This window comes from Alternaria arborescens (assembly GCF_004154835.1).
Source record: "Alternaria arborescens strain FERA 675 chromosome Unknown contig_27, whole genome shotgun sequence".
In the NCBI taxonomy this organism is placed as follows: Eukaryota; Fungi; Ascomycota; class Dothideomycetes; order Pleosporales; family Pleosporaceae; genus Alternaria; species Alternaria arborescens.
In genome coordinates, this window is record NW_021167882.1 from 300,542 (window position 1) to 313,830 (window position 13,289).

General features: G+C 51.3%; 4 protein-coding genes across 4 annotated transcripts; 1 reads left to right on the top strand and 3 right to left on the bottom strand.

Moving 5' to 3' along the window:
* Positions 1 to 4,104: 4,104 nt before the first annotated feature.
* AA0111_g9526 (hypothetical protein) lies at positions 4,105 to 4,911 on the top strand (the record flags this gene model as incomplete). The annotated part of the gene is made up of 1 exon (XM_028656094.1): positions 4,105 to 4,911. The coding sequence occupies one exon, from the start codon at positions 4,105 to 4,107 to the stop codon at positions 4,909 to 4,911; it is 807 nt and encodes a 268-aa protein (XP_028502993.1).
* Positions 4,912 to 5,716: 805 nt separating this feature from the next.
* Positions 5,717 to 7,802, bottom strand: AA0111_g9527 (hypothetical protein; the record flags this gene model as incomplete). Its single annotated transcript, XM_028656095.1, has 2 exons — positions 5,717 to 6,267; positions 6,749 to 7,802. The coding sequence occupies 2 exons, from the start codon at positions 7,800 to 7,802 to the stop codon at positions 5,717 to 5,719; spliced, it is 1,605 nt and encodes a 534-aa protein (XP_028502994.1).
* A 1,063-nt stretch (positions 7,803 to 8,865) lies between these two features.
* AA0111_g9528 (Calcium permeable stress-gated cation channel 1) lies at positions 8,866 to 11,537 on the bottom strand (the record flags this gene model as incomplete). Its single annotated transcript, XM_028656096.1, has 4 exons — positions 8,866 to 8,977; positions 9,032 to 9,923; positions 9,976 to 11,341; positions 11,394 to 11,537. 4 exons carry the CDS (start codon positions 11,535 to 11,537, stop codon positions 8,866 to 8,868), a joined length of 2,514 nt encoding a protein of 837 aa, XP_028503012.1.
* Positions 11,538 to 11,935: 398 nt separating this feature from the next.
* AA0111_g9529 (hypothetical protein) lies at positions 11,936 to 13,147 on the bottom strand (the record flags this gene model as incomplete). The annotated part of the gene is made up of 1 exon (XM_028656097.1): positions 11,936 to 13,147. One exon carries the CDS (start codon positions 13,145 to 13,147, stop codon positions 11,936 to 11,938), a length of 1,212 nt encoding a protein of 403 aa, XP_028503014.1.
* Positions 13,148 to 13,289: the final 142 nt, after the last annotated feature.

Below are 13,289 nucleotides of genomic sequence, written 5' to 3' on the forward strand. Positions count from 1 at the left end.
TCAGGGCCGTGTCGATCTAGCCGCGTATTGATTTTATTATGCGCTTCGAGTGATCCTCGGCCAATACACAGGTGGCAGGAAATCTTGTCGTGGCAACCTGCGCCTCTGTCTTTTTTCCAGCGCATCGCCTGGTCCACTTGCTGATGTCGAGTGCGGCGTCGTTCGATCCTTCCGAGGCACAGGACGGGGGTGGGTTGGGTGTGCGACTTACCAGACACGAGGCGGGTAGCAGCAGCAGCGGCACCTGTTCAACGAGCGACAATGTCTAATTGCAGACAGCGGAGACAGCGATGATGTAGTTTGCGTGCACGCGCGGAGAAAACGGCTGGATGATGAACGAGTATAAGGGCGCGCACGGATGGCACAAAGCCACAGTAAGGAGTGCGCCGTCCGATCATCTTCACTCAACTGCCCTCTCGCTCGGCCGGGCCTGCATCCACCTAGGTACCGAACCAATGGCATCCTCCCGCAGTGGGCATAGCGTGATTTAGAACGGCCATTAACTGCCTTGTTGGGTTTTGCCATGTATAATCTAGTCTTGACAGCCATCGAAGTTTGTTAATGGCGCAATCATCTCTGGTACAGCTTATGCTGTCTTCTACGTCGCTGCCACGATTCCGTGCAGCTTCAGACGTATGCCCTACAGATTGAACCCAAGGCCGCAAACTGCTGGTCGAGGGTTGGTACAGTAGTGTAGCCTCTTAGTCCGATCATCATCCATGTCCGGTACCCTCATGCCAAAATTAGACCGCTAGGCTAAGAGAACTCATCAACGATGGTCTCTCCAGGGACGCACGCTCTCTGTTCGCTACCTGATAACAATGACTGATCGACGGTATTGACGCGCACCCAGTTCGACGTCATCGTCATTCTTGCATGTCCTTCTCGCTGTGCCTGATGTTTCGGCCTTGGACACAGGAGACTCTTCGTATTACACTGCTCCACAGCATAACGGACCCTCACGGTCCATGCCCGCGGTCGGCGCGATACCGTCAAGCCAAAATTATGGGTAGCCCGTATCTGCCTAGCGGCTGCACTCTGTAGACACCGTGGAAGCTTGAATGGCTATGGGTCGAGCCACACCAGGGCTGTCGTTGCTTGTGATTTTTGCAAGCCGGGGTACGTGGTTCTCCATTCAGCCTGGAGACTCCGAGATGACACTCCTGCGAGACGCTTCGCCGCCTGGGCACTCCTCTTGCTCGTGCCTAACATGCAGCCGCCTGCATATTCGCTACCCGGTGCGAAAACATCGCCCAAGCCCGGTGCACTTGTCGCAATCCCTGCTAGATACCCGTCTTAATAACGTCTAGCTAAGAGAAGAAAGCCTGTTTAGACTTCAAAGTCGCCTCGCGGATAGGTTGTTGGGCGCACAAATTGCTTTGGATGATTTTGCTCCCAGATCGATTTCAGGAGGCTGTCGGTGGCTTGCCAATGCTGCCATCCTGAAAGCACAGACACTGCCCCGGGCAGGCCGCTACTAGGTATTTCTCCTTATGGCTACACGCATGCAAGCCAATACCAACCTCGCTGATCTGAAGCAAAGCATCAGTTCGTGACTGTGACTTCCCTCGACCGCTATTTGAGGAACGTCATGATTTTCTGTACATCGTGATCGTTTCGCAAAGCAAAGCATTCCGACCTGCTTCCGGCACCTGCAACATGCGTTGTCGAAAGAGTGTTCTTGTTCTACAATGTGCTGCGCTTCTGCAGTTGCATGAGCTGAACGCGGCTCGCCAGCCTCCCGGGCGCTTGCTGTTGGCTACAACTTGAAGTAGTGTTCGATGCAGCGCTGCAGCATTACTGCGGGACATGACGCCGTCTCTATTAGCTCTCCCGCCCCTCATTAATTCCAACCTCTCGTCTGCCTCAATCCTAACGTTCTGTTCACCCCGCCTGCGAACGCGTAATCGTGTACGGGAGATCTGGGGGTTGGCCAGCTAGCCTCACCCTACGTGCGTCTCAACACATGGCAGGCGTTCGATCGATCCGCGCTCGGCTCCTGGAGATCAGCCGAACCAAATTGGTTGGCATTCGCTTACATCGCAACACTTTCCAGCTGATAACAATGCTTTTCAGTCGCTACACAGAGCGTTCATTGTTCGGTCCTTTGCGTTTGGACTTACGTGGTCAGTCGCAACCAGAGCCAGTCGGCTTTTCAATTTCGCTTCATTCACTCTACTATCACAGTTCCTTGTCTTAAAATCCTCAACGCCAAGGCCCAGCAACAGGACTTTGGAAGGTGCAAAGAAAGAATTTCGGCGAGACCGTTGCAGGAGCACGATTCTTGATATTCTCCTACTATGAGCGCGTCATCTCTGCAGCGACCTTCGGACATTTTGCTTCTTTGCTGCCGGCTATGCTAAACTTGCTTTATCCTCGGTTTCTGGCCTGCCACTATCCACATGAGACCATATGAGTATAGGGATACTATGCCCATGCAATTGGTGTTTCTTCGTCCGGCTGTAGTGCTTGAAAACTTTGTATATCCGAGCTAGGATTATGGTCGCATCAGACAATGTTTGTGAAAGCTGCTGTCAGCATGTTAGGAAACAGACAACACGCTTTTGCGTTTTGCTCTGATGGCTCACACACTGCGCCCCGTGTCGGTGCCACTTTGACGGCATCTGTAGTAAGGTGGTTTTGACGCAGGGTAATGCTAGGACTTCAGTCGCCGTGATGTCAATCGAGATCAACAGGAAGGCCCAAGTTTCCTATACACGCGTAGGTCATAGTCGTCGAGGAAGAGCACAGGAAGCATAAGAGAACACCATGTCTAGTGAAGTGGCCGTCAAAAAGAAAGAGGTACGCTACCACAGAATACAGTTTCTCAAATGCTCTCAAACAGGAAGCCCCGGACTCACCGAGGCACGTGGACGGTCAATAGGGGTCCAATGACGCAACTGTGCAAACGGAAAGAACGCTCATTCCACCCTCAACATTTGCTTCCGGCACGGGACCCGCTCTTCTCGCCCACAATTGCTTCTCCCTCACCTGCTAGCCGAATCCCCACTTTCCCGAACTATTTGACGACTTTCTCCCTACATCGGCGGCAGTACTAGCAATCAGATGTCAGAAGATCCGTACGAAAAAAACAATGTCACCCCAACCCCCGCACGCCATGCCCATTGACTTTCTCGAGCTTCTGCTTGGGACTCGGCAAGCAGGTGTGTCATGCTCTGCGGAAACATATGCCTTGTATCAGGGGGTCTGGTGACAATGACTATGATGTCAAAGAATGGCATCCCGTGGACACCTACAGGAGCTACAGGCAGAACTGCACTAATGGAGTCACCGTATTGCCCTCATTCTCTTAGAAGACGTCGCAGAGTTCCAACTCATTGGTTGTTGGCTGACAAAACCAAACCACGACTGCGGGCTTAAGCTTAAATATAATCTGGCACTAATTTGCCCTCACGAGGCTCGTCATGTTGTCTCCGTTCCGACTTCGGCACCGTACCGACAGGTCCCAAGAAATCCACGCTGTGTCTTCATATCCCAGCTCCCAGCTTGGTAGGTCTACCAAACAGTCTTGTGTAGGCGCAATCAGAAGACTAAGCATTTCAGTCACGGGTGCTTTCACAGATTCGACCACCAGAGAGGATGGAAACGAGAAGACTATCACCTTTCATCGTCTCTCTAGCTCAACTTCAGCAAGCTAGTCGCAAGGTTTGTCAGCCATCTGAAAAAAGGCAATTATGCGGGGATATATGCTATGCGGAAATATATGCTGTGCGTGAGCGGGTTATCTTCATTACGGCCTTATATCCCTTTGACATACCAATTGCCGCTGAAGTATCACATGGTAGATGGACCCCATTTGATCGACAACTTCCCCACCTAATGAAATTACGATATAGAAGAATTCCGCACATCTCCTCTTCATACAATCTGGAAAATGTGTGTATATTATGTTGATGCATGGATCATTAACTGCCGAACTTGGGCGTATTAATATCTTTCATAAGTCCTATTGGCTGAAGAGAAGGCCCCATCCTATACGGTGATAGCATTGGGCTTTTGGCGATAATGATAACATGCTTGAGTCCTCCGTTCTAAGTTGGTCGAGAAAGAACTGTCTCACGTTCATGTCTGTCACCCGCGAGGATGCCTAACTTCATCATCGCCATTATCAGCGCTCTGGCAATACAAACATACGCAGCATGCACGCGCGAAGTCCTCAAAGCAGTGACTGATGAGCTCTTCGCTGCCCAAACCGCCGGACAGACGAATTTTAGCTCTCTGTCAAGTACCGTCGCATATACGGAGAACCGCAAGAGTGTTGATATCAAGACCGGCATCCTCTCCAAATCCATGAAAATTGATCATGCTCGATCCCAACACGACACTACTCAATGTGCCACCTTCAGCGAATTCGTTATCACCGATACCGCTGCACCCTATGTGATCGCAACGCAACTACGACTCGACAACTCCACCAAAGTCTCGCAAATCGACACAATCTGGACGAGCAAGGGAGACTGGCTCTTCAACGTCACGGGAACATACTATTGGGCTACTCACGAGAAATGGGACGCCATCCCTGCTGAGAAACGTGACTCCCGTGCTGTCATTAAAGCAGCAGGAGACGCTTACGCCGACCTGTTCAACAACAAAAGCGTCAAGGTACCGTGGGGCTCGCCATGCGCGCGTCTGGAAGGCGGTGCGTATACGGGTAAGGGTGAGGCGACAGACAGGTGTGATGTTGGTGTGCCTAGTGGCGTGCCGCTGGTTAATAGGCAATATGTTATCGACGAGGAGTATGGCACTGTTGATATCATCATGGATTTTGGAGGCGTTCAAGGTCAGGTTGGGGCTGATGGATTGCCGGACAGTCACGAGTTTAGGGTTGAGGGAGGGAAGTTGAGATACGTGCATACGCTATCGAGTTGTGGGGGGAAGGCGTGTATGTAGTTTTTCTTGCCCTTAATGGTGAGGTTGCAAAATGACATGAAGGCTTGAGGTTATGAGAAAAACAGACGTCATTTCGTAGGAAATAGAAGATTTCAGTTTGATCTAAACTTTTCCCCCAGAGAGTTATGGTTTTTGTGGCATAGAATATTGTCAGGTTAAAGGACTTACGAGAAATAGTTGGATGTCTAATGCAGGGCTCACTTCTCGATCGGGCTTACTACACTTCGCCATCGTCATCGTCTCCACTCTGAACGGGTCCTCAATCTCCGTACCACATCTCCATGTCGCCGTTGGCCCCATACCGTGCCTCCGAACAACCTCTTACATCCAAGTAATCCACCCATTCATCATTCTCCACAGCTAGTGCTCTAGGAATCCTCTTGAAGATGCCGGAACCATTCCCGTCGAATCCAACGGGAAATGATCTCTGTACTTGAGACGTCTCAGTTTCGTCACCCGTGGGATGGACATCGACTGGTTTCCTGACCGATGTAGCGTGTGGCACGTCTGTCATATTGACATTCCCGGCCTCATCGGTAGAGAAGGAGTTGTGTATAATGGCGTTTTGGCAGGCATATCTCTGGGTAACATGAACAGGCCTGGTGTAATCTTGTAGACGCCACGTTTTGCATCTAGACGTCTGCGTGAAAGCCCACACCAAAATCTCCGGCTGAGTTTGTATTGCGAGCTCGCAGACGCCTATCAGTCTTCCGATTTCCGTGCCACTAATAGACAGAGGCCATATTGAACTGTTGTTCTCAACCTCATGTTGAGTCGATGGTTCGCAGGATAGTGGCTCATCCCACTAGTTGAGCCAATGATCCCTCTGGTGCCTCAATGTTAGGTTCGTAGAGGCAGTGTAAGACTCCCAGCTCTTAACATTTTGCTCCATCTGTGATAGTTGAATGACATCCGGGGGAACGCTATACAACACGAGGGTTTCGCCGTAAGTCACAACGACGCGAACACCCTGAGACAAGTCCGCAGCCGCGATGTACAGCCTTGGTACCATATACTTTTCCGGTGGGATGAATGTGATCTTGCGAAGGAGTTTCGTGGGTCCACTAAGCGGTGCGTCGCAGCCTAATGTTAGTAGGCCATTGGCTGGGTCAATGAACAGAATGTGATATCCGTCGCTCAAGGGAACAGCATGATAGTGATCGCAGTTCGGCGATCCTGGTTGGTTCGACGCAGATTCAAACCCAAATGAACCCCAGAAAGCGCTCATAGTAGGGCGACCAAAGAATTTACGGCTAATGGCGGGCCGGTCTTCTGGATGAGCTGCACTAGATATGAGACGCAGCTTCTTGGCCGATTCAAAGCCTGGTCTTGGTGAAAGAAAGTACAGGTGGTCGCCTGCTGGGTGTTAGTCACGTAGCAGACACAAGGAATGTGTACTAACTCGGTGCTGTGAGCGGAAACTAACGACTCAGGCTTTGACCTGTGAGCGCATCTATCCAATGCAACTCGATGCCTGCAGAACAGCCGAAGGCGACACAGCGACGTTGTGGGCATATCGAGATACTGCGTGGCGGATCGTCTTCAGCGCACAGGTGGCGATAAATCGTTGTTGTCCCGGTTTCAACAGGAACACTATGAAGGCATGAGCGAGAAATACAATTTGCCTGGGCTGTGTGATTTCGCGAGGGCCCGAACAGGATGAGGTTCCATGCGTGGTTGATGAAGTGTTGATCGTATGTCCGACAATCATTGGTGTTATGGAGATTGATGTGCTCGTTGTTCGACCTTACGCTAATCGTGTCAAAGCTTGCAGGATCTCTCTCTTGGACGAACGGACGATGCATACGAGCTATGCTGCGTCCTTGAAGATTCATACCGGTCTCATAGTCGTTGACACAGCTGGTCTGGATAGATGCTGATGCGGTGCCCTTCTCTTGGCCATCAACGTCAACGTGAACCTCAACAGGATCGTTGCCTCTAATTGTGCGACCATAATGGAGCTCGCAAACTAGACCCATGCGTCCTTCGAGGAGGGCCGCGATTGCGTGTCGGCCAGAAGAGACGTCCATGCTTACCTCGAGGACCCTTCTTGGACAGATGACACTCGTGATAGGGACAGGAACGCCATTATCTAGGTCGTAGATGTAGATTAGAGTCTCTCGTGCTACGCACACGAATCTGCTGCAGAGACTTGTGGCAAATACCAAACCACCTGCATGTCCGTTGGCTAGCTCAGAAAAGTCGACTTCGGATCTTTCTGTAATGGCGACTCTGGTGTCCAGTCCGTTCCCGGTCCACCCAGATGACAATGCACACTGCCGAGAAAGGTGCCGACTGAGTAACCATTCCTTGCTTTGCGAAACAGTGTCTGCGATGGGATGAGAAGAAACACTGCGGGCTCTACAGTTGGTATCCTCAGCGCCACTCAGCCAGCCACCTCTTCTTAGCATCGTAGTCAGCAGTTTCTTATCAAGACTTGCCCGCATCCAGTGCTGACAAGTATGGCGTACGGCATTGAAGTCCTTTGGACTAAGGTAATCGTATACGTAGTGAAGTATTTCCACCGGAAGGTGGTACGAGCTCGGAAACGTCGGTGGTGCTGCAACGCCTAAAGCGAGGTACCAGGCACGATTTGTCAGGCGTAACGCGCTCCAAGTAGCCGTATCCAGATATGGCGAGAGGAGTGCAGCAAAAGTACACACGGGAGAAGTGGGATTATTTCTGACGGATTGAAGACGATTGCGAACGACGTGCTCTTGTGTGTCACTAAAGACTGATGAGCTATCCTCGAGTGTAACGATTGAAGAGCTTTCATCCCTCTCTGTCGGCGTGCGAACGCCAAGCAGAACGTCATTTACAGTGCGGGTAATGCCTTCGTCGACACCAGGCTCCAATATTGCATCCTCAGTAACACTGCTACTGTCGAGCATTGAAAAAGAGTCAGTTCGTGCCCGACGTATTAGTTGTACATCGCTATTTGTCTCCGCGAGACTTGGAAGGCGGGACAGCGAGTCGCTATGAGATCCTGCAGACCGGAGACTTGGTCCACTGAACATGAAGGCAGTAGGTGAGATGACATCCAGGCTAGGTACTGAACCATATAGGGAGGACCCCGGCCTAGAACCAAAGCTGGATGTCCGCGATCTTGCCTTGGGAAGATCTGCGACTACGTTACGATCGTGGGCACCACCGAAGAAGGATGTGATGTATCTGTGAAAAGCAACACGTGGTCTGGACTGTAGCCGAGACACGAGGGCAGTGTTGGGACAATCGGCTTTGGCGACACGAGGCATGTTCTTATGGTTGTGAGGATCGCGACTTCTTGAAGGTCGAGGAAAGACATGGCGGAGAACTTCGGAGCGTCTTGGAGCTGGTGGCTGCACGTCACTTGTAGTATTCGAGGAGTCTTCGTGCTGTGAAATTGTTGGTGATTGGCTTGATCCACCCAACAGTGGAGTCTTCTTCGCGTGGTCCTGCGTGTGGGACATTCTTTCGTGGCAAGTACGGGACGGAGTGAGAGACAGTCGTTGCGTGGTCGAAGATTCGACGAATGAGGCCACCTGGATGTCAAGAATAGGAAGCGCTGGCTCAGACTTGGTTCCGGCTACCCCACGCGATAGGTATATTTGGGAAGACGTGGTTGAAGCACCCCCAAGGTGGAGGTGCACCGCCGGTCTGAGGTAAGTTACCGCTGAGGCTGGTCGGACAGGAAGTGAGACAGACACTAGCTATGTCGAGAACACTACCGCCTTGGTGTGACAAAAGAATACGAAAAGTAGTATGGATAAGATGTCCCACAAGGTTTGGGTGGTTGTGGTGAGTGAGTAAAGAATGTGAGGTGTCAGTGTTGTAGGCTCATAACTAAATTCATTGCGATGGTGGGTATCAACGAACACAAATCAAGAAAGAGCGACAAAGAGTACAAGAAGGCCAGACTGTGGACCGTATACAAGAAGGTGCAATCGTAACCTTGCTGAGGAAAGTCCGCTTGGGCTACTCCCAGCTGCCGTTGGCACCGTTGGCACCGTTAGCATCATTAGATCCAGATCCATGTGATCCGTTTTGAGGTCTACCATGTCTGTTCAGTAGCCATACATCATCCAGACTAGACATCGTTGGGTCAGTGAAAGCCGCACAGGATTGGGTAAGATATACATACGGCATAATGAGACTAGGGTTCTCGAAGCGCAGGCCCCGTTCTCGGGCCTCGTCTACTGTAAGTCTACCCACAGTTCTCCGTCCAGCCTGACCATACGCAACAGCTTCTTCCTGAACGTCGCGTCCAAGATCCGATTGTTCTGGACTCCGCAAGCTTCTCAGGGCGATGAATTTCATCAGTGGTCGATAAGTGCGCGCAAATACAACAAGGAACCATAGAGTACAAACGACCAGCGGCGCTACCATAACGGCCCGCTTGAACGCCTTCTTGAGAGCCAATTGGCCAGCGACAGTAACTTGGAACAGTACGACACCAACAATGACGCGGTCACACATCATCGTCCAACCCTTGCCAGTTGAGTGCTGACGGTGTTCCATGGCATACAAGAGTTGATACTTGTGAACGAAGTGGCCGATCATGAAATAGGCCACACCGACAAGCAGAACTTGCCATGAGTCTCTCAACACACTGTAGACCATGCAGATGATGAAAATGAGGATGGTTTGTGGTAGGAAGAACCCATAACTGAAGACTGGCGGCTGTACCAATTCAGCATAATCTCGAGGGGTCTTAGCCCCAATCAGATAGACCGGATACAGAGATAGGGCTCCGAACTCCATAAGTCGGAACGGGAACAGTCCGAATGCTTGAAGGATGATGAAGTTGGTGTAGAAGCCCAGTAAATTCGAGAGCGATGTTGCCAAGGCGTATGCGATCTGTGTGGCGCTGGTGAGCTTCTCGGCGAAGCGCTCAAGCATCGTCAGAAAATTGGAAGCAGTTCCTAGTATGGTGAAGAGGATGAAGAAGTTGAAGAAAACGAAAAAGAAGTTCTTCGAAATGACTGACAACTCAACATCGCCTTGTGAGATCATCCCTTGCTTATTAGCGAGCCCTGGGGAGCATTAGCACGTCAAGTTTTGGCCATTCAGAACCAGCACACTTACAGTCGTACAAGAAAGGCACAGCTACATTGATCAGAGTAAGTGCCAATGTGGGAAGCTGAGTGTTGACAAGAGACTCTACAAAATCGTTTTCGTGCAGTACATTTGCCAGGCCCGGGAAAACCTCTTGGATGGAGCACGTGTTGAGAGCACCAGCAATGGGCACTAGCAGGACTGTCCAGAAGACACTCAAGATACCAATCGCGACGGTGATTGACCAAGATCGAAACATTCTTTGGCGGCGAGACAGGTATGTATTGGACCAGACCACGTCCTGTGGTGCTGGACTGTTGTGGGCTAGGAGTTGCAGTGGGGAAGGGTCAAGCACAGCCTGGATGGCCATTTGCGCACTTGCAACGCTATCCATGGTCACAAATGCCAGCGGGGTCGGTTCAAAGTCTTTCTTCCGCAGCGTGCGGATCTCGTCGTCAATCCTACGCAGCTTCTCCTCGTAATAGTCAATGGCATCTACTCTCTTGTATCGTAGCTTGAAGCGGCCGTACCAGATCTTGGCTGTCGGGCGCTGCTGGGCGTAGGGAGTGATGTAATCAGGATCCCGATCTGCGTCGCTTAGGAAATGACTTGTCTCATTCTCGTCGTTTCCGCTGCTTTCCGAAGATTGTGGCGGACGTGGCTGAACAATTGGGAGAGTCTCCAAGCTTCGTTCCACTTGGCGGCTTCCAAGATGGACAGTCCAAGCTTCCTCGAGCTTCCGCAAGATGGCCTGCCTCTCGATGACTTTGCTGTCGAGCTCTTTCCAGTCCTTGCAGAGAGTCACACTCTCAACCTTGCCGATGCCAAGGTCCATGATGAAGTTCTTGATCTTGTCCTCGGACCTAAGGTCAACTGGAATACCCGATAATCGGATGGTTCGGTCGGTGATGGTTGTCTGGCTTCCCAAGTACTCTTGCCGGATATCGATAATCCTCCTCGTCTCCGAGACAATCAAGTATAGTATGAGGGCGGTGAAGAGGTAGACAAAGACGAGATACATCCATAGGTAGTCGGTGTATTGTTCGTATTCGGCCGCGAATGTAGAAATCGTACTTCGTGTCTCAAGATGGTCCCAGCTGGGTTCTTCGTGGATCGGGGCTTTCTTTCCCTCCTTTTCTTGATGTGTGTCATGCACCGGCTTGATGACGGCCAGGGCGAAGAACAGCGTGACAAGCAGAAACTTGATAGCCATCTTGAAGAAGGCAAGGTATACATAGGCGTCGAGGCCGGCCGATGCCAGCACCTGTTCGTCGGTGATGTTCCATAGTGGTATGATCCAGCCGAAAAGGCTATCCGGAAGCTCGGGCAGCGAGGTCGCAAGGTCGTTCTGCTTCTTGCGTGCAGCATAGAGGCCTTTCCATCGTGGGCGGAGGAACTAGGGTGGAGAGTCAGCAGGTGGGCAGTAAGACGAGGCTGCGAAGACGAACGCAGAAGGTCAGAAATGCACCTATGCCAAGCGCGAAGGAGATGGAGATCTGGAGGTGGATGTCGCGCGGCCGGTCTTTGCCCCAAATGTCGTTGCTGCCATCCTTGCAAGTATTGTGGTGGTCGCTACTGTTGCCCTTGATCATCGCCGGATTCTGTCAAGTCGCCATGAAAACCGTCGAGGGCTGCGAGTTGTGTATAACTCGAGGATCGAATCTGGTGTTGGCCATGTCATGATCCGCACGCTAGCCGCTCAAGCCATGCGACAGCAAGCTTCCCCCCTGTCATGTACCCGCTTCCTTCTTTAGACACCCACTCACTCACCGCAAATCACACCGCATATACGTCGACCCAACTGCACGTTCTTGAAAGGAGAGACATACCCAATGCAACAAAAAGGTGCCGTTGCTTTGTTCAGATAGATATCATATGTCATATGACGTAGAGCCTACTAAGTTGTTGCAACAGAGGAATGATTTCATTAATTAGTGATGAGAACGTCGAGTATCCTGGGTATCAAACACCGCAAATCGCTAAAAGTTGCTCAACAGACGTCTGACTCGGGTAAACCGAACAGCCAAACCATACCCCACAGCCTTGCGCGCTTTTCGCCAATCCGTGTACTAAGTGCCAGATCGACCGCCCTCTTCAGAGCTCGACGCTTGGAGAACAAGCTCAGAAAAGTATAAGGCCGAGTCGGTTTGGGATATCTGTCACCAGTCTCAAGCTTGTACGCTGCTTCGGGGTACTCTGCAAGAGATTGTTGACCAAGTTTCTCTGTACTCATGTACGGCGCATCCGCAAGCATCCACCAAAAGAGTCTGCTCAAGGGTGTCTGGCCTTCGTACAAGGCTGCGTTGAAACCATCCTCGTCAGCAGCAGAACACTGAACAAACTTCAGGTACGACTGCAAAGCTCGTACCACATCGTTCGCACGGCAATCTTCTAGCTGGCCATTGTCTCTCCAAATGCGCGACGAATGATAGGGGTGTCCTACCTCTCGTACGTTGCCCAAGTCCCCTATCACCCAATGTGACTCGTCTTGGATGAACACGTTCCCAGGCTTGACATCGTCGTGGCAGTAGCCTGCATCGTGAAGGATGCCCATGTCTTTGAGTAATTCGTTGAAGGCCGGTCGATAGATTGCATCAATCTGCTCGTAAGACATTGGTTGTTCGTCCAAGGAAAGCTTCTTGGAGAGCGAGGCAAGATTACCGCCCCTCAACAGAGGAGTAACAAGGTGCCATTCTGCCAGCTCACCAGGCGCCGTGGAAGCCCTGAAATGTGCCTTCACAGGAAGGAAGCCGTTATGTGTCGCATTTCCGTAGTCATCAACTGAACCTCCAAATTGGAGTGATGCGGGTATCTCCGTAGGCCATTTAGACGCGTCTGGCGCGCAATTCCGGAACGGACTTCGCCCTGGCGTGAATGTCTTGATAACCCACTCTTCATAGGCGAATACCTTGCCTTCCCAACCTTCACCAAGCACCTTCCAAGACGCTCGATTCGCTACTAGCTCATCTTGAAAGTTGGTTTGCTCGTCATCAGGCGGCCAAGATCGAGCTTGTAGGTCTTCTTCGTTGTATGAGTTGAAGTTGGTTGCGGAGTACTTCTCGAAGAGTGCTTGTCTACTAGACAGGTACAGCTGTTGTTGCCGGAACAGCGCAAGTATGCAGAATACAACAGTGACCCGATAGCGCAAGTGGTACAAAGTCCGAGTGCTGTGTGGTACTGGATTAGAGAGAAGGCGACCCATATATGCTGATGTATGTCTAAGGAGACGATATTGGCTTGACGAGGAGAGAACCGTTTACTGGGGCTCAGGACTCATACCAAGAGGGTGCGGCTGCTGTGACTCTTGTAGAATCACAAGCGGCACCCCCTTCGAACATCATAGG